Source organism: Fusarium falciforme, chromosome 4 (genome assembly GCF_026873545.1).
Source record: "Fusarium falciforme chromosome 4, complete sequence".
Lineage (NCBI taxonomy): Eukaryota > Fungi > Ascomycota > Sordariomycetes > Hypocreales > Nectriaceae > Fusarium > Fusarium falciforme.
Window position 1 is genome coordinate 4087758 of NC_070547.1, and position 27220 is coordinate 4114977.

At 53.1% G+C, this 27220-nt stretch overlaps 7 protein-coding genes and 1 pseudogene across 8 annotated transcripts, besides 1 other annotated feature; 5 read left to right on the top strand and 3 right to left on the bottom strand.

The window, feature by feature from the left end:
• Positions 1-447: 447 nt before the first annotated feature.
• NCS54_00597000 (Hypothetical protein) lies at positions 448-1417 on the top strand (the record flags this gene model as incomplete). Its single annotated transcript, XM_053151448.1, has 3 exons — positions 448-450; positions 516-948; positions 999-1417. 3 exons carry the CDS (start codon positions 448-450, stop codon positions 1415-1417), a joined length of 855 nt encoding a protein of 284 aa, XP_053007423.1.
• Positions 1418-5936: 4519 nt separating this feature from the next.
• On the top strand, positions 5937-8466 carry NCS54_00597100 (J domain-containing protein; the record flags this gene model as incomplete). The annotated part of the gene is made up of 4 exons (XM_053151449.1): positions 5937-6564; positions 6648-7815; positions 7869-8068; positions 8126-8466. The coding sequence occupies 4 exons, from the start codon at positions 5937-5939 to the stop codon at positions 8464-8466; spliced, it is 2337 nt and encodes a 778-aa protein (XP_053007424.1).
• A 330-nt stretch (positions 8467-8796) lies between these two features.
• NCS54_00597200 (Mediator of RNA polymerase II transcription subunit 10) lies at positions 8797-9352 on the bottom strand (the record flags this gene model as incomplete). The annotated part of the gene is made up of 3 exons (XM_053151450.1): positions 8797-9106; positions 9158-9260; positions 9313-9352. 3 exons carry the CDS (start codon positions 9350-9352, stop codon positions 8797-8799), a joined length of 453 nt encoding a protein of 150 aa, XP_053007425.1.
• A 368-nt stretch (positions 9353-9720) lies between these two features.
• NCS54_00597300 (Hypothetical protein) lies at positions 9721-10323 on the bottom strand (the record flags this gene model as incomplete). Its single annotated transcript, XM_053151451.1, has 1 exon — positions 9721-10323. The coding sequence occupies one exon, from the start codon at positions 10321-10323 to the stop codon at positions 9721-9723; it is 603 nt and encodes a 200-aa protein (XP_053007426.1).
• Positions 10324-11072: 749 nt separating this feature from the next.
• Positions 11073-12132, top strand: NCS54_00597400 (annotated as a pseudogene). The gene is made up of 2 exons: positions 11073-11668; positions 11718-12132.
• Positions 11073-12132: a sequence feature.
• A 1200-nt stretch (positions 12133-13332) lies between these two features.
• Positions 13333-14756, top strand: NCS54_00597500 (Hypothetical protein; the record flags this gene model as incomplete). The annotated part of the gene is made up of 3 exons (XM_053151452.1): positions 13333-13641; positions 13692-14426; positions 14478-14756. 3 exons carry the CDS (start codon positions 13333-13335, stop codon positions 14754-14756), a joined length of 1323 nt encoding a protein of 440 aa, XP_053007427.1.
• Positions 14757-15370: 614 nt separating this feature from the next.
• NCS54_00597600 (Hypothetical protein) lies at positions 15371-18046 on the top strand (the record flags this gene model as incomplete). Its single annotated transcript, XM_053151453.1, has 5 exons — positions 15371-15552; positions 15629-16640; positions 16692-17382; positions 17446-17701; positions 17755-18046. The coding sequence occupies 5 exons, from the start codon at positions 15371-15373 to the stop codon at positions 18044-18046; spliced, it is 2433 nt and encodes an 810-aa protein (XP_053007428.1).
• Positions 18047-19282: 1236 nt separating this feature from the next.
• On the bottom strand, positions 19283-20985 carry NCS54_00597700 (Hypothetical protein; the record flags this gene model as incomplete). Its single annotated transcript, XM_053151454.1, has 2 exons — positions 19283-20636; positions 20690-20985. The coding sequence occupies 2 exons, from the start codon at positions 20983-20985 to the stop codon at positions 19283-19285; spliced, it is 1650 nt and encodes a 549-aa protein (XP_053007429.1).
• Positions 20986-27220: the final 6235 nt, after the last annotated feature.

Here is a 27220-nt window from a genome sequence, read left to right on the forward strand (position 1 = left end):
GCATCAGCTGGTGGTTGAAGGCGCTTGGGCCATCTAGGTGGCCTCCTCTTCTGTCGGCAAGCCCCTAGCGCCATGCGCCATGCCTTCCACGCTTTTTCGCACCCCGGATTGGGCTTGGCTCTTTCCCTTGCTGCATGTGGCTTTAACAATTGTCTGTGGCTCGTTCGTGGCTGGTGAGCGTGGTGGGGCACCCTCTTGCATCTCCCCAGGAACCAACCGCCGTGACACCATTTGTTTACTTTGGGAATCAGGCTGCATCTACAACTTCAGATCCCCTCAAGTGACGAAACCGGTGCACATCGCCATTTCAGATCTGCCCCATTACTTGCAACTATAACGAGACCTTCCTTAACCGTCAAACTCACACCAACTCCTATCCTCTTCCTTTCCCCTTCGACCTGTTAATATCCCTTCTCCGCTCGTCCCTCCGGACCCACGTACAAGACAATGGTGCACTTCTATGACGAACAATCCCTGGCAAGCGCGCTCGTTCCTGCTAACACGGCCGTTTCCAGTCTGTACCGGCCACATATAAGCCTTCTCCCTTGGGATATGGCTCTTCTCCCACCCGCAGCTCCCCCTTTCGCAGACCCGAGTCCCCTGCTTCGCCATCTCCCCTCCGACACATTACTCCCACCGGATCGCCGACCAAGGCTGGACCTTTTGGCGCGACATCACGATTTGCTAGACCGACCACTCCCACGAGCACGCAGCCCAGCTGGACACCCAAGCCCAAGACCCCAGTAGCAGACGATATGCCTACATCTCCTTCACGCATTGGCGCGTCGCCGCGCACACCAGTATCAAAGACGCTTGGCAATGGTAATGCGCTATCTCAACTGCAGCCGACTCAGGTTCGGACACTGCGAGATGGGTTTCAAATCTTGGATCGAGACTGTGATGGGGTCGTCAACCGAGAAGACGTTGCCGATATGCTCAGCCAGCTAGGTAAGAACCATGATATCGATCAAGAGGACGGGCACTAACGATATAACAAGGCCTTCCTTCCCACCCAGCAGATGTATCAAAATTCTTCCCCCCTTCCGCACCCCAAACCATCACCCTTGCGGTATTCCTCAACTCCCTCGCCGATGCCCTTGCAGCTCTCTCGCCCAGTGCCGAGCTCCTCTCCGCCTTTTCAGCGTTCGATGATGACGACAGCGGCCAGATAGACCTGGCCGAGCTGCGCAATGCACTCTTGGAGACGGCACCCGAACCCGGTCAGAGATCTCTGACGACCAACGAGGTGGATAAGATCATGAATGGATTCACCGGGCGTCGAGCCTTCAACCGCAACATGAATGCTCACATTGGTGCCAAGCGAGGCGAGGTCTTCAAGTACCAGGATTTCGTCCACTCCATCATGGGCTCCAACAATGGTTCGGAAGGCAACTCGAACGAGAACTCTGAGGATTGAGCAGTTCTCTGGTCATAGTGTAAGTTAAGGGTTTGGTTTGGAAAAGGTTGATTCGGTTTGGAAACGGTTTGGGCAATGGATTTGGGAATAGCATAAGTCATCGAATGAGAACACGAGTAATTACCGCACACCTTACGTTGGTTCGGCCTATTTGGCTAGACTACACCTCAATTACAGCGCGATACCCGATCTTACAGGCTTGTACGGAGTATATCGAATAGACTCAATGATTGCGTTCGTTGGGTAAAGGGGCTCTATCTGACTGACCTCTACCCATCATTTTCCAGTCAATCCAGAAATCTTAACGATACCATACCTTCTAAGACAGCATCTGCCCTTCTCGACACCCAGCCTTGAGGTATCGTAGGAACAGTAGTCTCCCTAGTTTCTTTGGTCGTTCTGATCATTGCGTTCCAAGGTACTGGTGAGTTCTTTCAAAATATCTCTTCTGTAGATCGTCTCACAGTAGGCACAATGGCACAACCGACCACTCAAACCGTGCCTTTTCTGTTAATCTTGGCAAATGCTTTAATATCTGCTGCTTCCGAAGAAGCCTGGCCTGTATTGGTGTCTCGGAAACTGCCATACACTCGAAGTTACTCCATGCCGGACTCTCTACGGGTTCAAGTTATCCGTACCGCTGTCTTAGTTCGCCATAAATGAGTTTAGAGCGCTTCCAAGGGAAGAATGATCCGGGGAATGGATGGTAAATGGTTGACCGAGTCTTTCCAATCACAGCATGTGTTTTCACTCGTTTCAGTAACCCGAATGCCTAGCATGTCATGTCCCTGGAGTTGATGGCTCGCTCCGGCACTGCTGCCTAGGTAGAGTTGAGAGATCGAATAACCTTGATGCAAGACTAAGTATTCTATGTGTACAAAAATATGTATACTTTGAGCGCAGAGAATACCCTCAAGGTCAAAGCCGTGTTGTTCTCATCAGTGAAGGATGTCGACCCAGGTATTACAGAACAAGTGAACGCCACTTTAGGCTACAGAACGCCTTGAAGCTTCTTGCCAGAGTTATAGTGCAATTGCTCATTCCTTGGCTCGCTGGGTAAGCTGTGGAATATGGGCTATCTCATGAATACCCCTTCATGTTGGTGAGTTCGCTTTCTCTGCCTGGGAGCGGACAACTCAAACGCAGCGAGTAATCAAAGGCCTGAGTCTGATAAGTATTCATAACAACTTCTTTTTTTCATCCTGACTTGCGGCATATCACCTTGCTTATTCCGGGATTATGCCCTGAGTTATCCATAACAAGGACACAGAGTTGCACGATCGTCGAGTATTCAGCGAGGCGTAGTCATTGTTAATTCTATGGGGTTAGAATGAAACCGGGTTGAGGAAACCATGCGACGTTTATCTCCTGTCGGTTACTTTATCTGCGAATTGCTCATTTTTGTCATCTGCCAGCCGTCATAGCACGCTTGGGAGCTAACAAGAATTCAAGTGTTCCAGGTACTCGAGGTTTTCAACATCCCTCACTGGTACAATATAGCTACAGGCACAATTCAGAAACTATTCTGAGCGAAAACGATCGTTTTCAATAACTCCTTCGCAACCGGGCCTTGGGACAACCCTTCTGCACTGAAACTGTATACTGTCTTCCGGCTCAGTTATCCTGTCAAGGGCCGGGCTTCAACTATATCAAAAAGCACAACATCAACGAAACTGTATAATATCTGCTGGTTGGGGCTATAGATGATGGCTCGGGAGAGGGTTACTTCCACCTTCACATCCATCTTGACACGAGGTTCTAGCAAGCGGATCCACAACACTTGCCTAGGATCCATGGACGTCAAGTCAATACCGCAATAGAAAGTGGCCGTGACTCGCTGACCGGAGACACTTTCACCATTTCCTTCATGGTAGTGGCAGGCTGCCTTTGGCAAAGAATGATCAACCCACGCTGACACACTGCCGGTAAGGTAGCACGTTAGACGGTGAAGGGGCAACGCGAGCTTGAGGGATGTTGTCAGTTGACTCGCAATCACAGGCAAAGGATGAGATAAAGAGAATCGGACGTACTATCTACGTTTCAATTGCAGAGTCTCTTCTAGTCCTGCAGTTTGGGTCTTGGACTCCGAGGGCATGTGGTAATGGGGACGCCAGTGTACCTGTTGGATATTCACCTTGCAAAGGGGACAATGACGTATGAATGTAAAGCATCAAATCTTATTCCACCTCGTTTAAAGCGCCTTGATAAGCATTGACGATTGCTTAGGAGGTAGGCATCCAGACACGTTCAAGGAGCTGACTTGCAGGATGATCTTTTATAACACCAAGGACACATGTGATTTGCGACAGGTATATGCCTGACATGCGACAGTCCTTCAGTGTCTTTCGAGTCGGCATTGGGATTGACCTCCACCGTGTTTGGCCTGGACAATTACACCTCGGGCAATGCATGCTATGCGTGAGGCCCATGCCGTTGTTACTGCCAAATTGTTGGCATTGGTAGAATTTACAACCAACGACCACTCCTATGGGATATTGGCTGACAGCACAGGGCGCGCGGGTCAAGCAGTGACCAGTCACGAAGGAAAGGGAACGGGCTGGAGGATGGCTCAGGCTGACACGCGCTGGAAGGTAAGGGAATAGAATCCGGGGGCCCGGCGGGCTCTTGTGATTTGCAGCCAAGCGAAAGAGACCCTGGCAGGGATCCCGGCCTCCCCGCCCCTCCAACAGAGGAGTTGAAGCCGTTGAAGAAGAGGCAGCAGCCGCTGGGTTCCGGTGGCCGGAGGACCGACGGGTGGGTGTGTTGGTCCAGGCCGTGGGATCCCGTATTACTTGCTAGCAGGGTCCTGGAAGCGGACCCACTGAACCTTCTAGAATGACGTCCGGCTAAGCGCAACTCCTCGATACAAGCACCTGATTTACCGCCCGCTTCAATGATGCTTTCCCGAGTGTACGGCGGGCACTAAACTTAGTCGAGCCGACGCGGGGTGGGAGTTTGAGATGTACTTGATAGTTATCGGGTCTGGCGGTGATGTGTATTGATGTTTGGAATTGATTCATTCCGAAAAGACACGGCATGCACAACCTTGTAAACGCAGTCTTTGTCACACGTGAGGGTCCTTTAAAGTGTCATTCATCCATCAATCCATGACCAACTTTCAACCAAGAGTCGATTGACAGATAGTCAGTTCCCAGCCTCCTCATCGTGTTGCGTGGTGTTGTGTTGTAAGCCCAACTCGGCTTGGGTGGCCACCTATGCACTGCTCCGTATGGACACCTCACACACAAACGCGGCGCCTCAACACAGCCCGCCTGTTCCCTCCGTCGTCATGAACGAGAGACCCCTTTCATGCCCTTTTGCCTGCCTCGCCGTTTGATCCATTTCCTCATCGTACCCTGTCCTTGTTTCATTGGCCCTTTGCCTGCAGTCTGGCTGGCTGCTCTGTTCGTGGTGGGGGTGGGAAGCGCGTGGTGGCCTTGTCCGGGGGTGCAAGTACCGGGTACTCGCACGGCAGGCGGTCTGACAGCGTGTCACCCGGTCTCCGAGACCTGCGATTCGGCCCCAGCAAGGCCAGTCCAGTCACAATTTCCTTCTTCAATGATCCAGCTGGAGCCCAGCCAAGCCCCATCCATCAGCAAGACGCTCAGGCTCCCGTCACATCAAACAGCCAGTCAGCCTTCGCAGGGCTCTCCAGCCTTTTTCTTTTTTTTTTTTTTTCTTCTTCGACTTGCTCTTGGATGCTGTGGACATGGCAGCGAGGAAGCCGACAGGTTGAAAATTGGGACGGATTAGCCTGGACTAGCCAACCGTCTGCCCCGTCTAGGAAGTCATCAACATTGACACGCAGTCTCACACAGGCCCAAATTGCTTCCCGTCTCCCGCCAGGCTGGAAAGACCCTGGAGAAACAAGGTGCCAATTGTGCCCGGGCGCCCATTAATTGTGCAGACCAAACCACTTGAGATCAAGACCAAGACAACCTAAGACCAGACCAGGCGCGGGCCCCAGCTGATAAATCGGCTGGCCGTCGTCGCTTGTCACTCGTCACTGACTGTCTCCCAGTCACCGTCACTGGTGGTCCAAGGTCAAGGGTCAATTTCTCCTTCATCTTTCATCCTCCCCTGCCCCCCAGCTCTTTACTTTTTGATCATCTCTTTTTCGCTTTCCTGTCCGTCATCTCTGATCTGTCCTGTCTCCTTCTTGTCCTTCTGCCTGGCTTGACTGTCTGGGTCCAGCTGCTCACTCCATCACCACCATTCTACAATCGCCATCCCGTCAACTCTCCTCGTCACATACAACTGCCCCCTTCTGCTCTACCCCTACCTAGTCCGGCTCCCTCTGCTTCTCCCACACGCACACCCCCCCTTTTAGGTTCAGAGCCGCCCCCGAGCCGCACCTCGACTGTTCCCGGAGCCACTGGAGACGCGGCCCCGAAAAAAAAAATCGGTTTTTTTCCTAACGCCCGTTTAGGGCATCGAGTCAGGCAGTGAGGTATCCGGCATAACCTTGTTACGGGGATTCTTGGGAATTCTTCCATCCGTATCGATTTCTCTGGCACAAATGAAGAACTTCTTTGGTAGCGGCAAGAAGCCATCATCTTCCACGTCTTCCTCAAGGAAGCCCACCAACGGAGCAAACGAGCATTCGAGTCTCGACGACCGTGAACGTGACGATACCGCTCAGTCGCACTCGGAGTCTTCGTCGCCCACCCGATCTCCGACAAAATCTTCTTCATCTAGGAGATCATCCAGGCCTGCCTCTTACGCAGAGTCAAACAAGTCTTCACACTCGTCTAGACTCTCGAGGCATTCTACCGACGCGGGCCACCGCTCCTCCCGCCGGCCTAAATACGAGCCCGCCACTCACCCACTCAACCTCCCACCCGAAGAGCGCAAACGCCTATCTGCTCTCGCCGCTGCCATGAACGGCAGCTCTATGGATATCGACGGCGAGCCTGTCAACGGCGCCCGAGCTACCACTCCTCCGAACCCTTCCGCCCAGACCAACTTTTCGGTGCCTATTCCCAACGGCTCTACTCATGATGGCGCCCCTCCTCCTCCTCCCCACAAGTCCAACCCCTCCAGCCCGACTCCTACGCCCAAGGATGATGCCGAGTCCTACAAGGCTGCCGGAAACCGTTTCTTCAAGGACAGAAACTATTTCAAGGCTATCGAGCAGTACAGCAAAGGTATGATTTTATCTGAGAAGCGTGGCTCATTCGACTGTCTTGGGCCTGAGGTCAGCCTTCAGATTGCTGACATTTTTCTGTAGCCGTCGACCTATTCCCTTTCGATGCCACCTATCTAGGCAACCGAGCTGCTGCATACATGTCTAATGGTCAGTACGAGCATGCTCTTGAGGATTGCTCCCGGGCTGCCGACTATGACCCCCAGAATGCCAAGATCCTCCTGCGTCTTGCCCGCATCTACACCGGCCTAGGCCGCCCGGAGGAAGCCATGACAACCTTTAGCCGCATTGACCCTCCCCCGTCTGCCAAGGATATGGCCCCGGCCAAGGAGATGCTGCACCATATTGAGTCAGCTCGCAACACCCTTCAGCGAGGTTCCGGATCTGGCATGTCCATGGTTCTTCACGCTCTTGACCAGGCTGAGCGTGGCCTCGGCCCCAGCGTCACCAAGCCCCGCAAGTGGCAGTTGATGCGGGGAGAGGCCTATCTCCTGATGGGACGTGAGAACTCGCTGGGCGAGGCGCAGAACATTGCCATGTCTCTACTGCGACACAACAACCAGGATCCCGAGGCACTTGTCCTTCGTGGACGCGTGCTGTACGGCCAGGGAGACAACGAAAAGGCTATCCAATGCTTCCGTATGGCCATCAGCTGCGATCCTGACTTCCGTGATGCAGTCAAGTGGCTCAGGATTGTGCAGAGGCTTGACCGCATGAAGGAGGATGGCAATGCCGACTTCAAGGCTGGTCGTCTGGAGGATGCCATCCAAAAGTACACCAACGCCCTGGAGATTGACCCCTCCAATAAGAACATGAATGCGAAGCTGCTACAGAACCGGGCGCAGTGCAAGATCAAGCTTAAGCAGTTTGATGATGCCATCGCTGACTGCGAACGCGCCATTAGCCTCGATCCTGGCTACACCAAGGCTCGCAAGACCAAGGCCAACGCGTTGGGCGGTGCAGAGAGATGGGAGGATGCTGTGAAGGAGTGGAAGACAGTCCAAGAGTTCGACCCCGAGGACCGTTCAGTCCTAAGGGAAATCCGCAGGGCGGAGCTGGAGCTGAAGAAGTCTCAGCGAAAGGACTACTATAAGATCGTAGGCGTTGAGAAGACAGCCACACCCGACGAAATCAAGCGAGCCTACCGCAAGATGGCTGTCAAGCTCCACCCCGACAAGAACCCCGGTGATCCCCACGCCGAGGAGAAGTTCAAGGACTTGCAGGAAGCCTATGAAACCTTGAGCGACCCTCAGTAAGAACACCCTCCCCAGATGAAGCAGAGACATGTGCTAACAAACTCTACAGGAAGCGGGCCCGTTATGATAATGGTGATGACCTCGTCGATCCCAACGACATGTTCGGCGGAGGCGGCATGGGTGGAGGCATGGGCGGCATCGACCCCGAGATTCTGTTCAACATGATGGGTGGCCAGGGCGGCTTCGGCGGCGGTGGCTTCCGGTCAGCGGGCGGTTTCCCTGGCGGTGGTGCCAGCTTCAGCTTTGGCGGTGATCCTCGACAACAACGTGGTGGTTACCCCGGCGGCTTCAACTTTTCATGACCAGCCGACTCGGACCAAGACTCTGAGGATCGAGAGTACGATACAACGGACGACGAAGAGGAAGAGGAAGAGCATGACGATGATGACGACTATAAAGCCCCCTTTGCCGAGAACCCACGAGCAGGAGCTCCCAAGAACAGCAAGCTCCGAGATCATATCGAGCAGCGCCGAGAGGCCCATGATCGGCTCGTTGACACGGTACGGCGATACGGCACGGTGTTCCTGGCCGCAGCCGTCTTACTCCCAGCGCAAGTGGTGCTCCTGGCTCTGGTGGGCATTGGGTTCATTTACATTTGTATGAGACGCGTCCGGCACCCCGGCGGAGACCGGTTGCCGACGTTCTAGAGACGTGCTTGATCATGTTACACACAGAGGGACACTTGCACGCATGCTACACAAATACCATTGCCACGGCGTTTTTTTCAGGGACTAGTCTAGAGGATGAGAGAGATAGGCGCAGGGCAGAGCTGCGGGACGGAGAGACCCGGCTCATCCCTTTTGTTCATAGTTCTGCCACGGAGGGAGGGATAGGATACTGGCGCGGACTCTTAGATCGGTTCCTTGTGGGTTGCGTCCCATGTCTGGCATATCAACTGTTATGATAATAGAGGTTTTGTCCGCCAACTTTGTCTAATGGCGTGTGAAAGAAGAATATTTGATGTGCTTATATCAATCTCATTGCTCAGTCTTCTTGCCAGGCGGTACACCACCAGTGGCCTCGACGACCTGGGCGACGTCGTCGCGCAGCTCAGGCATGGCTGTTGTCATGTTCTCGGCGAGTGTGTCACGGAAGGCTTCGAAGGCGTGGCGCTTGCCGCGCATGAGCTGGTTGCCGCGGCGAACGAGCTCAACGAACTCACGGGTGTAGATGTCTGGATTTCGGCCGTGCTCGACGTACTCGAGGAGTTCGGGCGGTACTGACGGCAGGTTGTTGGGCGGTGATGCCGACATGTGTAGTGTGCGGAGAGACTGAGAGAGGGTTTTTCTAGAGCGTGTTAGTTGGTCGCATATGGTAGAGGGTGTGAGGGACTCGTACATTTCGTTGGAGAGGACTTCTTTGCTTGGGCGGCCGACGGAGTCGTAGGTCGCTACTTGGACCATGATCTGGTAGAGGTCTTGAATGACGTCCTTGAGCTGCTCTAGAAGGGCGTTAGCACATGTTAGTAAGGTGTATAAGGACTTGGATCTTACGCTCAAGGACATTGTGGTCCACACGATCGACGGGAGCCATTTTGTGGGATCTTGTTGTTGGTGATGGATGGTGTTGCTTGTGACAGTGGATGTTGTCGCGAGGCTGAAGTTTAGAGTGCTACCTTGCGGTAAGTGGGGGAGTTTAAGGCTGGGTGGTCTGTGCGCTGGCTCACTCTGAATGGAAGTTGGTGTAAGAGTCAAGTTCTTGGGATTTCCGATAGGGGAGTCGCTGGTCTTTTATATTTGATTTATTTGATTTATTTGATTTATTTGAGTTACTGATTGAAAAGCAAAATGGTTTGGCATTTATCGTTGCTGGAGTGATCAAGGCAAAAAAGTTTGAATTATTGTGTTGAGGGTATCATGATGAATGTCACGTGCAGCTTTGACTGTGTCAATGTCGCCGTATCATGTCTCTCCTTGGCTACTCTTTGAAGGGTATTTCTTTGGCTGGAGCAACCCATCATGCTCCAAGCATTCAAGATGGGCCTTGTACGCCTGCATCAAAATGTCGACGGCGCACTTGATGGCGAAAGCTGCCTGCTTCTCCGAAAGACCTATGTCAACCCTCTCCAGGTCAACAGTCATGATCCTATCACCACCAAGGTCATCCTCTACCAGATGAAAATTATCTAGCTTGAGGTCATCATGCGACATACCCGCGTTGACTAAGACAGTCAGGGTTTCCTCCAGCAATGGCTGGAGCTCGTCGTGCCGCAGGACTGCACCTTCAGGAGTTGCGAGACAGGCACCGACTATGTCGGACATGAGTAGAGCCCGGGTATCGTCATAGTCGACCTGGCCGAAGCAGATGGGGATGAAGTGCCCCTGGAGGGGCTTGAGCATCTCGTAAGCCGCCTTTTCTAGCTCGAATTCACTCTCCCAGTATTCCTTCTGCTTCTTGAAGACAAAGTGTCGAAGCAATGCCCATTCAGGGTGCGATGACAGAATGCGGCTACTCAACTCTGAAGGTAAGATCCAGAGTATGAAATATACAATGCTATCCACCATGGTTAGAATTGTGCTGAGGCGGAGGACGTTGGGATGCGCCGTGTTAGCTGGTGACCCGGTTGCTCCGATAATGCGGCTCCCAAAGCGAAAGTACTAGCTCAACAGGCCAGCACGATGTTTCGTTTCAGTTGAGAGTTATCACGGACAATGGTTCTTAAGCGTAGCGCCTTTTAGGTAGATGGACGTCGGCTTGAAGAGGAACTGTGAGCCGGGCTGGACAGTGGACTGGCACTTGGACTGGGAGACGGAGTCGGAATGGGCTCATCTAGTCCCCCGTAGTTTGCACCGAAGCCATTCCCATTCATAGCGCTGAAATTCACAGAGTTGCACAGCGTATGAACTCGAACCGGCTTTGATTGATGCTGGGTGCGAGTCCATTGGGAGAAGTAAATCTAAGGAGAAAGGAGGCGCAGAGAAAAGAGCCCTCCGCTAATACAGCCTTATACAGTCACACCCAACACTCATGTCACCGCACCTCAACCACAAAGTAACTAACCTGTACAACAACCAACAGCCTCTCAATTAGGCATCACGATTCTTCTAATCCTTTACTTCCATCGGTTTTCGATTTTCTCATGTTTTATTAAGAGCACCCATGTTGTTTTACTTTGCACTTCTACCAGCTCAGTCAACAACAACCCAAGTGTCACCAGCATGCCCAGGCGCGCTCTCGTTTGCCAGTCTCGCCTCTTCACCTATTGTTTGTTCTATCCATGGCCTCACTACGCATCATTTCGCGATTCCCTAGGCTCTGTCTACCTTTCATACATCTCGCCAGCCATCTGAGGCCGGGTATCATGGGCCCATACAGCACGGCTGAGCATCACATCCTGCAGCACCCTGCAAATCCAGTTGCAGAGACCAAGTACACCACGGCATCCGACAAAGAATGGGCGCGGAAATATGCGCCCATCTCGAACATCATTGTCCACTCCTTCGTTGCTGACGATGGCCTGACCCACGCCAACTTTGATAGTGCCTTCATGCCCCTCGGCGCTGATGACGCGCTGCGGATGAGCGAGCTCGCTGTTCCCGCCAACAACAGGCATTGGCGGCTTGAATTCGAGGCCGACTGTGAGAATTGGTTCAATACTGAAGTGGCCAATGTCACCCTCGCAGCCTGGAAGAGTTATCCCAGTGTGGTTCAAGCGTCGCATTGCAAACCCCTTTCTGGTCGCGGCATTTCGGAAAATGTCGACTCTACCTTCTCGGCCAAGTTTTCAGGAGAGAGAGCGCCGTTAATTATTGGTGAGATGAAGAGGAATCTTATCTCGGCTACAGCCTGGCAAACCGGCAACATATTGGGCCAGGGGTCCCAGATGAAGCTCTCTCGAGAACTGCGCGGGTATGTACTTGCTGACATCAAGGTACGCCATGACTAACTCTCTGGGCAGATATGCCTGCAAGTACGAATGCCCTCAGGTCTTTTGCTTCGATGGGTCAACATTACTCATTCTACAGTTTCGCGCACTACGAGCTAAGGACCTCAAAGATGAGCGATGCTGGGTCGATTGCTGGGTGCTTCCCAGAACAACCAGTTCCTGCACACTACGCTATGCCTTGTACAGGCTCCTGGCCCAAGGTTGGAGGCGATACCAGGCAGAGTTCTCGACACCATCTTTCACCGTCGGGGGTCTCACTCCTTGCTCTCGAGAGTTCTTTACTGGGCGACCCATCTGGGAGGGGGAGGAGGGTAGTTTTCCTTCCCACCCAGGTGGTTATCGGCGATCCGTGGACGCAGCTACCGGGGCTTTGATGTGGACTCATGAAGAGTCTCCAACCAAGATGGAAACCGGTTCTTTTTGGTGACGTTGGCTAATGCCGGATGGTCAGAGACAAAGACACAGTGTCAACGGCCGACATACCTTACTAATGATCCCTCATCTTGTCTCGTGTATCCTATCTTTTCCTCAACACAAGTTAATTTTGGCATTGACAAGAAGTTGCGGTGAAATGCCATATCGTCTGGATAGTCTACCCAGCCACGTTAGGGTCCATCATCGCCCAGACCTTGCAGTAGGCAGCCGATTCTGCTTCGGGTGCCATGTGCGTGTAAATCTGGGACAAGTTATTCCCTCCTGGTGACTCTCACTTGGTAATAAGAAAGAAGCTCTGGGTCCCTATAGATGTATGTTGACGCCAGCCCTGCCTCTTGTGTCACCGCCAACCGAAGCTGATCCATTTTAGACGCAAGTTACCGAGACATAAAACGTGCTTCTTTCGGGAGAGTAGCACAGAGATTCATCAAGCCGAGCCGCGTTTCTTGCTCGACCTGGATCTCTCTGTCTGCTTGCGCCAATAGGATGGGTACCCGGGAGCGGATATGGCAGGTTGCTTACATTGTTTGCCTGCAGTATGGCCTCTTGTCAACGGCGGTGGGCCCCGGTGCTAGAGAAGCACCTAAGGGGTTGATGATTCAAACTGGCTGTTTCCATGTAAGTTGCTTTTTCCGTTAAAGAGGTTGCATTGGCATGGATGTGCTCCAGGGCCAGGATGGGCTGTCTGATATCCAGCCAAGAGAGGATTGCTACTACCAGTCAGGGGAGAAATGCCGTGTCTCAACACTGTGTTCTTTGTCCGGAAATCTATTTGCTTCTTCTTTCTGTAGTATCGAGGTCTCTCGCATATCATATTGCCTAGGCTCCGCCCCTGAACCTCAGCTCCCAGCCCACACTCGCCAACTCTACAGGAGTAGCCACAATCATTAAAGTACAGCAGGTTCTTTGTCCTACCCAAGGGCTAGCTCTGGAGTAAGAAATTTGGCATAGGCAGAATTGAAAACGAACTCCAAACCTGCATGATGCTGCACCAACACTTGATAGCCCATCCGCTCAAAGAAACCTCAGTCTCCTATAGAGTTGGGAAAGGTATAAGATGTCTCTTCTTTTTTTCAATTTCAACCTTCTTCAGGTTTCTCTCCTTCATGCTAAAGAGGATCTCTTCCATCTCATTCCGTCTTCTTGTTAAGCATCAACTCCATCACCCAGGCTCACAGCCAGCACCGCCAGGATGCCGTCGCAGAGTCAGTACGTGGACTCCAAGTTCCTGTTCCCCCACACCTACCGTGAAGGCAACAAGTGCATTGGTTGGACCAAGTCCCGTCGATACTGCAACAACCCGATCAGCCAGGGGAAGCATCTCAGACATCTCCTCCTCATGGAGCAGCTCAACGAGCTGTCTCTCGCGGAGCAGATCACCTCTCCCCTCCTTGAGCAGGCTGTGGAGTTGCGTCTTTGCTATAAGCATTTGGAGAATCACCTTGCTCCCGAGCTGGAGAAGGCTCAGAGAAAGCTCATGATAGCTCTGGATGATTCTGAGGTGTGTATATCGTTGACTTTGTGTGATATCCTCCCACTGACAACGTGCAGGGACAGGGAGTTGCCCAGGATCAGCCAGCTAGAACTAGCACCAGACTCCCTGAAAATGTTACTCCAGTTGCCAGGCCTGGAGTTCCAGCTGCGCCTCCTCGCAACCCAACAACCCGGGCTCCGACCGCTCATATTCCGGCTGCACGCACACCGCGCGTCCGTTTCACTTCATTTACCCGCAGCCCAGCAGGTGAGCCGTCGGCAGCGTATGCCCCTAGCCCTCGCCCAGACACAGCTCGCCGTGCCGCGCCCGTTCGTAGTCCAGCTGCTCGACCTCCAGCTGTCAACGACTACATTTCACCGGCCTACACCCAAGCTATCCGGCCTCAACAAATCCGTGTTGCAGAGGCTCGCATCCCTCCTGCTAGGCCTCTGCCTCCTCATCCAGCCGTTCGTTTCTGGGAGCCCACCCATGAGTACGGCAATCAGTTGGGAGGCCAGTCTCATCCCTGGGCCAGATCTGAACCCCTGACTCCCCCAACTAGTCTCCCGTCCCCTCGGGATGACACTCCCGACAGCGATGTCACCGTTGGCCGTTCCATGAACAGCACTGCTGCCACCATCTACATTCCCTCCGACTCTGAAGACGGGAGTGCATCTGACGACGACGATGATGACAGCTCGGAGGATGAGGGGCCTGCGGATTCGAACAGCCGAGTCTATACGATGAGATTCTGGCACCGGTACGACAAGAAGTGGGATTCTCTTGAGGACAACGGTCGCGTCACAGGGAAAGTGAGTACCCCGACTTCCCGTTTGCTTGAAAGTGATACTCACAGACTGCAGGCTCTCGAGGAGCAGATCCCCTGGCCCGTGTACGGCAACAGCTACCCGACCCCGGAGAATGTGGAGGCCTTTTACCACGATGCCGTTGTTGGTTTCACAGCACGAAGTGACCGTATCCTCGTTATGGGAAACGAGTGTCGACGCTGGGCACCCAAGAACCTCAAAAAGGTGCTAGGGAAGCGCATCTTGAAAGGAATGTTTGCCGAGACGCTGCAGATGATTTACTCTGTGGCCAGAAGCTACCACGACCGTCTCATCTCTGAGGCTGGGGGTAATTGAACTGGTGGTGAGGCTGAAGTGGTGGCTGAGATAGTAGTTTGGATATGCTCGTGGTTGGTGATAACATTGACAAGGGTGTTTTGTTTGGACGTGGTACAGGGAGGCCAAACAAGGCTGGATACTTGAGACATGTACCTTTTCTTTGAACAAGTATCATTACAATCATCTAAACCAATTAGGAGGCTTTGAGCAAAATGACGAGTAATTATTCACACATCCATTAAGCCCCTTTATGATCATGTGGTCATGTGGTGTGTAGTCAAACAGAATTGTGTAAATGGCCGTCTAAGAATGTCCAACTGGGAATGAGTGTAAAAATGCAACAGAGATACCCCTATGAAGCGGGAAAGGGCTGGTCGGGTCGGGTACTTCATGTTACTGCAAAGTGCAAACGCCCATGATGCAGGTCCCCGCTCCTGAGGGTTGTTTGCTCTTGCCCGTTTACCAGCAACTGGCCATGTCTGCTTGACCTTGACCGACATTCTTTTCTTCTTCCTTTCTGGTTTTTTCATCTCCTTCTCTTCCATCTCTTGAATTCAAAGACTTCTTGTATCTTGAGAACGACTGCTTCCTTTGTTGTTGTATTGCGGAAACAACTGCTTCTATCAGCCACCATGAATCGCCAACCACTCCCCAGCGCCCCCAGGAGGACGCATGATGAAGTCGAGGACTACACTATCGAAGAGAGAAAGACTCTTGATAGCATTGAAAAAAAGCATACCATAAACCTTCCTCTGAAGGCGACTTACACCTCATTAACGGGGCCTGAATCCTTTCGTGAGCTGGTCCAGAACTGGTATGAAACCTTTCTTCCTCATGTGTTTATAAGGAGCGTGGAGTCTTACGTGAACCACCCTCTTTTGACTCAACAGGAGAGACGGAATTACTGTCTCGTACAAGTCCGAGATAGACATCGTCGAAGAACACAACAATACTGAAATCATCTTCAAGGCGTATGGACGCAGCACAGGGTCTGAATGCCTCGGTTACATCTTATTCAGGGGCCACAACGGGAGAGGCACCGTCGAGCTCACCAACCGCAATTCTAGGCTGGAGCCCTATTACCTCGACCTAGGTGGCACCACCAAAGCCGCCAACCAGGACCTTGCGGGCTTCCACGGCGAGGGCCTCAAGCTCGCCTTGCTGGTCCAGCAGCGCGAAGAGCAGAATCATTCCGTCCGCTGCACTACCGGTGGCTTTGGCTGGTGCTTTGGGTATACCACCCAGGCTAACCTCGTCGCACACCTGACTCGTCTCAGTGAGGGAAATGCGCGCAGAAAGGACAAACACCCGCAAGGTACTCTTGCTCCCTTTTACCCAAATTATAAGACTGATGTCAGGTTCGTTGTCGGCGAGATCAAGAAAGCCAAGAACGAGCGAGGCGAGACCGTCAGACGGAGCGCCGTGAAGCGTGAAGAATTCGAGTCCTGGTGCACCACCGTCCTCGCTTTTCAGAAACTCGACAAGAACAGCGTCCTTAAGACCAAATATGGCGAGATTATCATGGATCCCAAGCACAGAGGTAGCCTCTACCTCAAGGGTCTGCTCATGCGCAGATCTACGCGCTCTTGCTCGGCCAGCATGACGGGCAAGCCCCTCAAGTACGGCTACAATTTCCAGAATGGCACTACAAACCGAGATAGAAGAACTCTGGGCTCAGCCGAGGAGGAGGGCCGTGCTATCCTCGCAATCTGGCAAGCGGCGCTGGTTGAACGGCCTGGCCTCGTGGACGAACTCTCTGACATCCTCAACTCTTCAGATCCCCAGTGGGCAGAGGTTTCCATGCTCCGTGTCGGCTTGCTACCTGGTACCGCCGACAAGCTCGCCCAATACCTCCTTTCGGATACTTCCAAGTGGTATTACTCTCCTAGGGAGAGAGAAGAGGTATGAGACATCCCCTTACGTGGCATAATCAGCCAATTGATGCGTCCCTAGAATCCTGGGCTCGACACGATCATCGCGAGCCTCGGTCGCCAGGGGTTCCCACTCACGGTCGAGTACTGGGATACTTTGGCATCGTATAGCCTTGTCCGTACCGCGAAGAGTGGGCAGCGAGGCCGCTTCCGGTCTGCCGCCACCGTCACCATTCCGAGAGATCAGTTCGCCCGGCAAATGGAGAGGATGCTCCGAGCATGCTTAAGAGCATGCCCCCAGACCAGCTCCTCAAAGCTTGAGTTTGTACAGGCCGGTTGTCTCTCATTGAGGGCATTCTTCCAAGAGAAGGACGGCGGGCTGGTCAGAGTCCATGAGAGATGGCTCCATCGAGCCACCGTCATGGGCGGGTTCGCCTTCCTGGAAGATGTGTCCGAGATATACACTTCCTTGCATGCTTGTAAGCTGCTATTTAAGGACATCGTGGACCAGTTGGGGGATGGTGCTTTTGCAAATCCCGATGCACAAGCCAGTGTCGGGCAGAAAGAGCAGCAGTTGGTGCTGGCCGAGGAGAGACTGACAGAGTATGCTCACCATCATTCCACTCTCACGCTCAAGGCAATAGACAAGGACTCTACTATAGTCGTCACCTGGGAGGTCTTGAAGAGTTCCATGGGCGATCCTTCGTTTGAGGTTGCTCTTCATGATGCTTCGACCTGCTTAAGCCTCAAGGACAAATTGCTTGCCAAAGATGGTAAGGGACCAAGGCCCTCGAATCTATCATATCATCCAGTGACGCGCTAACTATTATCGATAGTTGACAGAAGTGATTCTGTCTGCCCCTCTCGAGTGCACAGCTCCATCCAGACTGCACAAACAGAAGCCTGCTGCAGAGTAGTAAGTGTCAGGGGAAGATCTCGCGCCGGCGAGTCGACGAAGTATGCGGCAAATTTCTGCGATGTCAAGAAAGGAACACGATACTTTGCCATCGTCTACAGGCCTGACAAGCCCTCGTCCCTTGTCGTTGCGTCAAACATGGGCGGTATTCTCAGTGACACTCATGAGAATTCTAGGTAAGACTTCAGATGTCTTGTTCTATATTGACAACTTGTGCTAAAGGAATCAGAGCTCCATCGGATGCGAGAGCCGGACCTCAACTAACACCCTCATACCCCTTTATAGGAGGCCAAGCATTCCCCCAAACGCCATTGCCCTTTCCAGCCGGCCAAGGCATGCCCATACCAACATTCGCAGGCGGCTTTTATCCTCAATGGCCCAGTCCCCAGGTGGTCAACCAGCTCCCAGTCGAGGCCCTACGTCAAGTCAACTACCATCATCCCGCTCAAGCTGTCCCTGGATACCTCAGGGGCAATGGAGGCATGGGCCAGCCTTTTCAAAAGCGTCACCGCACTGGCTGACTCATTTCATGAGCAAGTTGAAGGGGTGGCTGCCAGAATTATGGTTTGGGATATTGAGCGTGCATTTTACTTAGAGCAAGTCCAGAGAGGGATGTGAGGAGCGGCGGAGGGAAAGGGATACAATTGTGATGTTTAACGAGTCAATCTTGATGGATCTTAGCGGGATACTCTAAAAGCTTTGCTTTAACAATACTACCTTCATTTCAACAAGGTGTTTGGTTTCCTACTTCAGGAGAGGCGTTCGACCTTGGATCAACTGACCCTGAGTGTTTACCAAGTGCACATGTTGGCTTCACGTGCTTGATTCGTCATCTTCACGGCTGCAGTTTCTCTCGTCACCATGCATCAACACGAGCATGGCTAATTAAACCACGCAATCAAGGTAACTCAACATTCCAACTCGAAAGCTTCTCTCTCGCTTACGGCCAAGGACACGCTCTCTTTCGTTTCACCATTTCAGCCTCCTCCGAAGCCGCCGCCGAAGCTACTGCAAGCCCAAGTCTGATCACCGGGATCTCCAGCGCACGAGCAAAAACAACATGCCAATGGGTTATAAATATCTTTAAGCTTATCATTTTTTTTTCTTTTCACGGCGTCACCGTTTTAATGACGAGGATTTTCACGTGTGCAGACATCAATAAGTTTTCCAAACAACATGTCCAGATTCACTATCCTAATCCCTTCTCATCCCTCCCTCGTCGTCACCAGCCTCTCTCTCACAAATAAACATCAAATATATACAATAGAAATTAAGAAAGGGTAATAGAAAAGAAGAAAAGAGAAAAAAAAAAAAAGCCGTTCCGCGCCTTGCGGCAGAGAACAGCAGTATAAAGACCTCCATCACCCCAAAAAGAGGTGATGCCACTGTAGATGATTAAGACGAATGGGGAAAAAAGACACGAAAGAAATAGAATTAGAAGAAAAAAGAGAAAAAAAGAAACCGCCCTCCCATTCTACCCTGTCATACACATGCGTAATATCCAAGCATCCTGTTTCCAGGAGCCGGACGCTTTGCCCTATAGTGTCCCAATCCCAAGTTCAGTCATCAAAAAGGAGCGTAATGTCGTTTGCCTGGCTAGGCATCTCGTCTGTTGGCCAACGCCGTGATATTAAAAGTCGTGTCCCTCTTTTTATCCCGGACAGCCGTTTATCCCAATGAGTTTCAGAGAAGAGAAGCGAAGGGAGTAGAAAGAAAACCTGGGCGGTGTTGTTTTAAAGAGTTCAATCGTGCCGCATTTAGAAGAGAGCAATGGCACCGACGACACCAGCCATGAAGGCAAGGACAGGGGCCTTGTTGGCGGCAGCAGCGCCAGTAGGGACCTCAACGGGGGCCTCGGTGGGAGTGGCAGGGATGGTGACCTCGGGCTGAGTAACCACCTCAGTCTCGGGGAGCTGGACGGTGGTGGGCTGAGGAGCAACAGTCTCATAGACGGTGCCGCCACCGACGGTGTAGACAATCTTGGAGTACTGGGTGACAACCTCGCCCTGGCCGACAGTCTTGATGATAGTCTCGTAGGCAGGGATGGTGGTCTCAACCTTCTCAACGATGACGGAGGTCGAGGTGTAGACGTTGGTGACGACCTCACCCTCAATGGTCTTGGTGACGGTGATGGGGCAGAGGCTGTACTTGGTGTTGTAGACAACAACGTGCTCCTGCTTGGTCACATCGGGCTTCTTGACCTGGTCGTAGATGGTGGTCTCAACCTTCTCGACAATGTAGTCGGTCGAAGTGTAGACCTCGGTGATGACCTCACCAGCGATGGTCTTGGTGATGGTCACGGGGCAGAGGCTGGTCTTGGTGTAGTAGATGACATCCGTGGCATACTTGGTCACATCAGGCTGCTTGACGTGCTCGTACTCAGTGGTCTGCACCTTCTCCTCAATCACGCTGGTGGTGGTGTATGTCTCAACGACAACCTCTCCAGCAATGGTCTTGGTGATAGTGACGGGGCAGACAGTAGTGCGGGTAATGTACTCGACTTGAGTCTCGTGCTTGGTGATATCGGGCTGCTTGACGTGCTCGTAATCGGTGCTCTTGACAACCTCCTCAATGACGCTGGTTGTCGTGTAGACCTCGGTAACAACCTCGCCGGCGATAGTCTTAGTAATCGTCACAGGGCAGACGGTTGTGCGGGTCGTGTACTCGACTTGAGTCTCCTTCTTGGTGATATCGGGCTGCTTGACGTGCTCGTAATCGGTGCTCTTGACAACCTCCTCAATGACGCTGGTTGTCGTGTAGACCTCAGTGATAACCTCACCAGCGATGGTCTTGGTGATGGTCACGGGGCAAACTGTGGTTCGGGTAGTATACTCGACCTCAGTCTCGTGCTTAGTGACGTCGGGCTGCTTAACCTTCTCGTATTCGGTGGTCTTGACGACTTCCTGGATGACGCTGGTGGTGGTGTAGACCTTGGTGATAACCTCACCGCCGATCGTCTCGGTCACGGTGACGGGGCACACAGTTGTCCGGGTGGCATATTCGACATCAGTGTACTCCTTGGTGACATCGGGCTTCTTGACTGTCACGTGGACGTCCTTGGTCTCAGTCACGACAATGGTCGAGGTGGCGAGCTCAGTCACGCAGTAGGTGCTGTATGTTGTGAGTTGACTGAGCCAAAGCATCAGAGAGATTGGTTCACTTACGTTCCCTCCTTGGTATGAGTGTAGGTGACGGGGCAGGTAGTCACGGTGGTGTAGGTCACAGCGGTCTTGGTCACGCCGTAGTCACCACCATAGCCGTAGTCACCGCCGTCATCGCCGCCGTTGTCGCCGCCGTTGTCGCCATATCCATCATCTCCACCGTCACCGTAGTCCTCTCCGCCGCTTCCGTATTCATCTCCTCCGTTGCCGTAGTCTTCCTCACCATAGTCGTCTCTTCTTCGGATGTTCTGGGCCAGGGCCGTGGTGGCCAAGACCAGGAGGGCAGCGCCGAACTTCATAGCGAAGGTTGTAAGAGGGCTTTGGTTTCAACGAGGGTGTTAGGAACGAGTGCTGTGGGTCAACAAGCGATAGTGTAGTAGTGGTTGAGCGAAGGTATTAAGTAACCTGAACGAGTTGGTTACTCAAAGGAACTCGAGGCCTGTCTCGGGATGGCCGCTGATGAGAAGCTGGAGATAATGCAAGAGAGAAAGTAAAGCCAAAGAAGGTTGAGGGCCACGCTTATATCTGTATCGTGATGCTTGGGTGGCCGGGGCCTCGGGGAAGGAAGGGACAGAGAGACCAGCCCGAAGTGACCATGCTGCCATGACAACTTTGCAGGCTAGTTCCAACAAACTTTGTCGTTCCAACTCCACCTCGGGTTGCATTAGACTGACTCTTGCTGCGAGGAGACGAGAATCGACGACGAGAGAGGGGGGTGGCCTTTGCCAAGACGTGATACGGACATCATCAGTCCAACCCTATTCGAACAGACTGGAGGATGTGGCTGGAGCTCACTGGAGCAAGAGCTGTGTGCAGGGAGGGTGCATCGGTAGCAAGGACGGGGAGAACTAGGACCGGCCGGACGAGGCATTAGAGCTCACGGTGATCCCAGTCAGAGCTGGCCCAAGACGTGATGTCAACATCATGCACGAGGTCGGCGAGTCCCTCTCTTCTCGGACATGGCCAAGACGCCTGAGAGCTCGCTTGGCAAGGTTCTGGGAACTCCATCCTGGACAAGCAGATCTGCAATAGCAGGACCGATATGTCGGCCTTCCTCGAAGCTCAACAAAAGATCCTGTGGCATCCAGGCATTGACAAGGCTGCCTATCAGCTCAGGTGATGATGCAAGGCAAGACCAGACCCGGGCCAGTAGAAGGATGCATCTGCTCAGTTGATCACTGGATCAGCCTAACGCTCCGTCTGGGGAACCACTGAGACGGCAAACGGCATGAGGAACCATGGGCACAGTCAGATACGAGCGAGTTTGCCATGTACTCCTCCTCCCAATACGAACGACCATCACACAAGTCAGATAGGGCGGAACAGGGCGCTGCGCTGCAACTCTCGGGCTCAACTCGGGAGTCATTGGTGATTTCTGACGTCGGTCTCCAGGAACAGTGGTTAGGTGGAAAGGTAAAACGGACCGGGGATGAATGAGAAAGGCGGAAACAGAGCGACTAGGGCTTAGACTGCGGGCTCGACCAAACATCGACGAGTGTTTTACCTCGCTTTGCCGAGAGGCAACTAGTGTCGAGGTACCTCATGTACTGACATGCGAGACTGAGATGTATTGAGCGGTTTGTTAGTGATGTGGCCTGCGAGTCGGCCTGACAGACCAGGTCTGGTCGTCCCGTGGGAGTTGGGATGTATCCCAAAGGTAGCGCCATCACCAATTGCTCCCCACGAGCAGCCAACAAGACGTGAAGGCCCATGCCAGGGCAGGCCGATGTGAAGCCACAGGAACCCAGCCGAGCTACGTGGACGGAGGACTTGGCGCCAACCAAGCCATGACACAAGGAAGACGCATAAACCTGCTTGCCGTGACAGCAGGAGCAAGTCGAGCGGGAGCGAGCGGAGCGGGCAGATGGGCAGTCGAAGTGGATAGCAAGGTGCTGACTGTGTTTGTGCCTGTGTTGTAGGTACCGCAGGTGCACGGCGTGGGTGAGCCTCTCTTGTCTCGAGGAGGCTTTTGCTTATGCCGAAGGCACCTTGCTCTGGTGGGTTAGTCAAGATCGTCACCCCATCTGTCGCCAATCGACGATTGCCTCGATGGACGACGCCCAGGTCCCCAGGAGGGCGAGCCCAAAGAGTGCCATGGTTTCGGAGGGGTGGGTCCTCTTCCCCAAGCGGCCCCCGACGTGCGGAACCCAGACTAGGAACGGGGGTTTTTGGGTGTTGATCCCCGTTGCCATGTTGTTGTGGGAGTGGTCGACGAGACTTGGCGGCCGGGTCTATGGGCCGATGGTGAAAGCGGTCGGGACTTGGCCCTCTCTGTCGACTGCGCTGTGCCTGCGGAGATGGGTCGACGGGCACGACCGGCCAAGAGAGAGGCCCCCTCTCTGATCGTGATACAAGCCCTGTTCATGGCTACTCTGGCATGCGGCTGTTGTACCAGCCCAGGTTTCCGGGTCCGGGAGTGTGGGATTCCATCCCGTGAGAGACGATAGTTCCGGGCATCTCTGGCAATTCCGAGATGTTCTAGCCTACTACCAACCACCATGAACAGGTTTCAAGGTGAGGTTGAGGTGAACCGGCCTCGCCATGCCCTGCCTTGCCTTGCCCTGGCCTTGGGCCGGCCGGCCATGTGTTCTGAAACTCAAAATGTCAGCAGCGGCGACGACGGGGAGTCGGATGCACGCGTCCTGTAGACGAGCACGGCATATTCGTCGAGCTGGACCTGTCTGAGCGAACGACAACCATTACGCGATGTCGGTTGGTCGCGGGCCAATCGACTGTCTGACGAGGTCGAGGCATCGGCCAAGGAGCAGCCTCATCTGCCCTACCACAGCGTCAACCTGCAGCAAGCCACCACGCGTTGTCCTTTGCCGAAGCCTGTTTTTGTTTCTCCCTCGCTGCCCCGGGATCTACGGCGTGAGGACGGCTCATCTCGCACGGCCGAGAGCGCGAGAACAAAGCGAGGGGCCGGGGTGTTAGGAAGAAGAGTGGTTGCTGTGCAGGAGTCCTTGCTTGATGTGATGCGCGGGTGTGTCGAGAAGATCCGCCTCTCTCACCAGATCGGCGAGGTTAAACGTGCGCGCACCCAAGCCAAGAAGCGAACCGTCTGTCTCAGCCAAGCGGCTCTAGCGCATCGGTTCCGTGGGCTTAGCGCATCATGGCAGAGCGAAGGGGGCCAGGGCCAATGCTGTGACGCTCTGCGGCTAAGATACCGACCAAGATGGTTGCTTCGGATGCGCCCTGACGATGATGGTGTGTAGGAGGAGGGCGTTGAATACGAGAGAATGGTGCCCTGGACGGTACTAGCGCTGGTGTAGCTCTCAACATCGGAGGATTGAGTTCTAGAGCAAACGGGTTGAGATGGGGCCTGAGGAATTAAAACGCCACCATTAAATAAGGTAGGTACGAGGGGGTGGTAGGTATCGTGAAGCGAAGCGCCTCAGTGTAAGTGAGAGAGTAAGAAACTACCCTGTTGCCTCGCCATTATCTCACCATTCATGTAACTCGAATATACGATATTCGACATTCTGCAGTCAGTCAGCGTCTGAAGGAAACAGAGCTCAGCCATGCCCTCAAGCCATAATCCAACCTCGACGGGGCCAAGCCGCTCTCACTGTTGGTACATACAGGAAAATACCTGCTCCGTTCAGCCCACATGTGCTTCTTGGGTTGCACGACGCCATGTACGCTTACGGAATGGAGGGTGAGGTGCAGAAAAAGGCAGAAGGGGGGGAAAAACTCGTCCTGCAAGGGAAAAAAAGGCTTCCATGAGAATGAGACCGACATGACATCAGACGGGCTAGAGAGTTGATCTAAGGGTCGGGGATAACAAGAGAAAGTCCGCAACTCGGGACTGGTCAGCAATTTCATCGAGAAATGATTCACAATACGAAACAGCCTCTTTTTCGGTTCCCCAGCAACAATCCTAAAAGAGTTCCCATGACATGAAAAGACAAGAGCCATCAAGATAATCAACTTCGTATCGTAAACAGGTGGTGTGGTTGCTTCTGTAGGTATTGTCGCTCAGCGCCAGCCACATCCACACCTCTTCCTTCACATGGGGGATCCATCCCAGCCACACCTACACCTCGCAACATCACGAGCGAGTCACAGCTTTCTCACTCAAAAAACCGGGGGGTCAATTCATGGATGCAGGGCTTGAGCAGATGCGATGCAATTCGAAAAAGGATAATCCCGATGGATGCCCACCCCCAATCGAATCGAAGCAGTCAGAACCTGCACCGTCGTTTCCGTCCTATCCGAGAGCCAAGAGGGAAGCAAAGGACGCTTGCCATCATCAGGCATGATGGAGCTGAGCTGAGCTGAGCTTTACTTTGCTTTGCTCTGCTTCGCTTCCATCGCCTCCAACGATAAAGCACGCAAGCACGGCCAACACGTGTGGGTGTGCAACTTGGCGGAGAGGATACAGCTAACGCAGCGAGAGCTCCCTCCTCGACGCATGGCGTCGCCTCTTCGATTGGCTGGCCTCGAACTGCACTGCGTGTCCGCCCTTTTCTTTGCGAACCTGAGCCAGGCACGGTCAGTACCTTACAGCGGGAGCAGGGCACAGACAGCCAGCTACAGCTACAGCACAGCTGCTTGGACAGCTCAGAGTGTGGAGGACGGGAACCTCAACTGATGTCCACCGGAGTCGGGTGAGCTGGCTGATGTTGAAGCTGCCGCTTGCAGCCATCACAACACGGCACAACGCACAAAGCAATACACGATAAACTAACTGCCAGAGGGATTGACTTCTCCTCTCCCGTCCCAGCGACATGCAGCAGTGTTGCAAGTCAGTGCAATGCCGGCCTGTCCATATCATGACTCCTCCTGCGGCCACAGAGGCTCCACCAATCATGGCAATCCCGGTCAACCTCCTTGCTCTCACTTCAAACGACATCAGCCGCGATGTACGATGTACCTACTGACCCTGGATTCAAGCTTATTCTCCGCTAATCTCAACGTCATGACTCTTGGTCTTCTCTCCCCTTCAACCCCCTCTTTTCTCGTATCGCCATCCCCATTCTCTACTGTACGAAAAAGGCGAGCCTGATTCCCATACCTCCATGACCGGCCAAGCTTTACCTCCCACCCAATTCCATTGCCGAGACCAGCAGGAACAAGGCATCTTCTCAAACCTGCAGCCCTCTCTCGACCTGCATCCCCTCGCGAGACCTAGAACCCAGTCTTTGCAGCTCTGCCCAGATCAGCGTCGGCAACTTCCCTTCCCAGAAACAGAGCCCAGATTCTGACCAACGCAGAGCCCGCGTGACAAGACGGCCCCTCCTCCGGAAGCACGAAGAACAAGAAGAAGAGCATCAGGCATCTTGATCCGCCGGGGAACAAGCAGACAGATGGAGCCCTAATGCACGTTTCTCTGCATTGCAACCAACCCGACAGAGACAGCAGTCATCTTTTCAAGCTCGCAAACCGAAAAAAGTCAATCGCGGCGAAGAAAAAAGTGGCATGCTTTTCCACGGCATGAGTTTACTACCAGGCCTTCCCCTCATGCCACGGCGTGGGCAACTCGTGATTCCCGCATATCCAGTCTGACAGGCAGGAATACAACGTCTTGCCGTTGGAAGAATCGGAATCAACGCCCGTTCAACCTGCATCTCCACGCTGCTGCATCTGTCCCCCGCGGTGGACCGTCTCTTGATCGACCTCTTTCTCTTCTTCAGTTGTCATTTGCCAAAGGCCATCCTTGATGCCTGTTGGCACGGGACATGCCATGATGTGACAAAAATCCACAGATAACCGTCAAAACCCTGTCTATTGGGAAGAGGTGCTCTGGATCGTCATATTTCCTCCATGTCTCCGGAAGCAAAAAGGCAATTGGGTTTAGGTTTGGTCTCGACCGGATAGAATTGCTCTCGGTGCCCATCCTCGGAATTATCCATCAACTCTACTCTAAGTGCCATGTCTAGAGTTGACATTGTAACCCAGGCCCAGCTTAAAAGGGTTCTAATATGCGGCTGAAGAGGATGTGTCGTGTGAGGAGGCAAATTTTGCTCATTGTGTAAGTCAAGTAGATGTCTCACACCGGCAGTTAAGATACTGCATCCTCAGCGTAACGTGCATCCCCGGGCTTACACCACGGCCCGCATATACGCTGCCCAAGTTTCGAGACACTGGCCTCATTCAAGAGCAAGCCGGCATCCTACAAGGATTGTCAAACTAGAAAAACCTCTGTTGTCTAGGTTAACTGGCAACACACCAGCCATGGCCACCATGAGCTGGTCAGTACGACCGGCACAATGTACATAGAAATGCCCATTTCAGAATACCGTGGCGGTGATACCCGGTAGTAGACTGAATGCTTCTTCGAAAAATGAAGTATCCCATGGGATATCTTCTTTTGTCATTGATCATTTTACTATTTCTTGTTCCAAAATGGTCATCATGCTACCCTGCAAATACGTTTTTAACTTGCGGATTTCTTCTCCTTTCCAACCATAACGTTAACTCGCATAACATTTTTCTCTCGCCCAACTCCTATGCCTTGAGGATCCGTGTAAGCTCCTTGACGACAGCCTCACCGACCTCCTTGGTGTTGGCGTTACCACCCAAGTCCTTGGT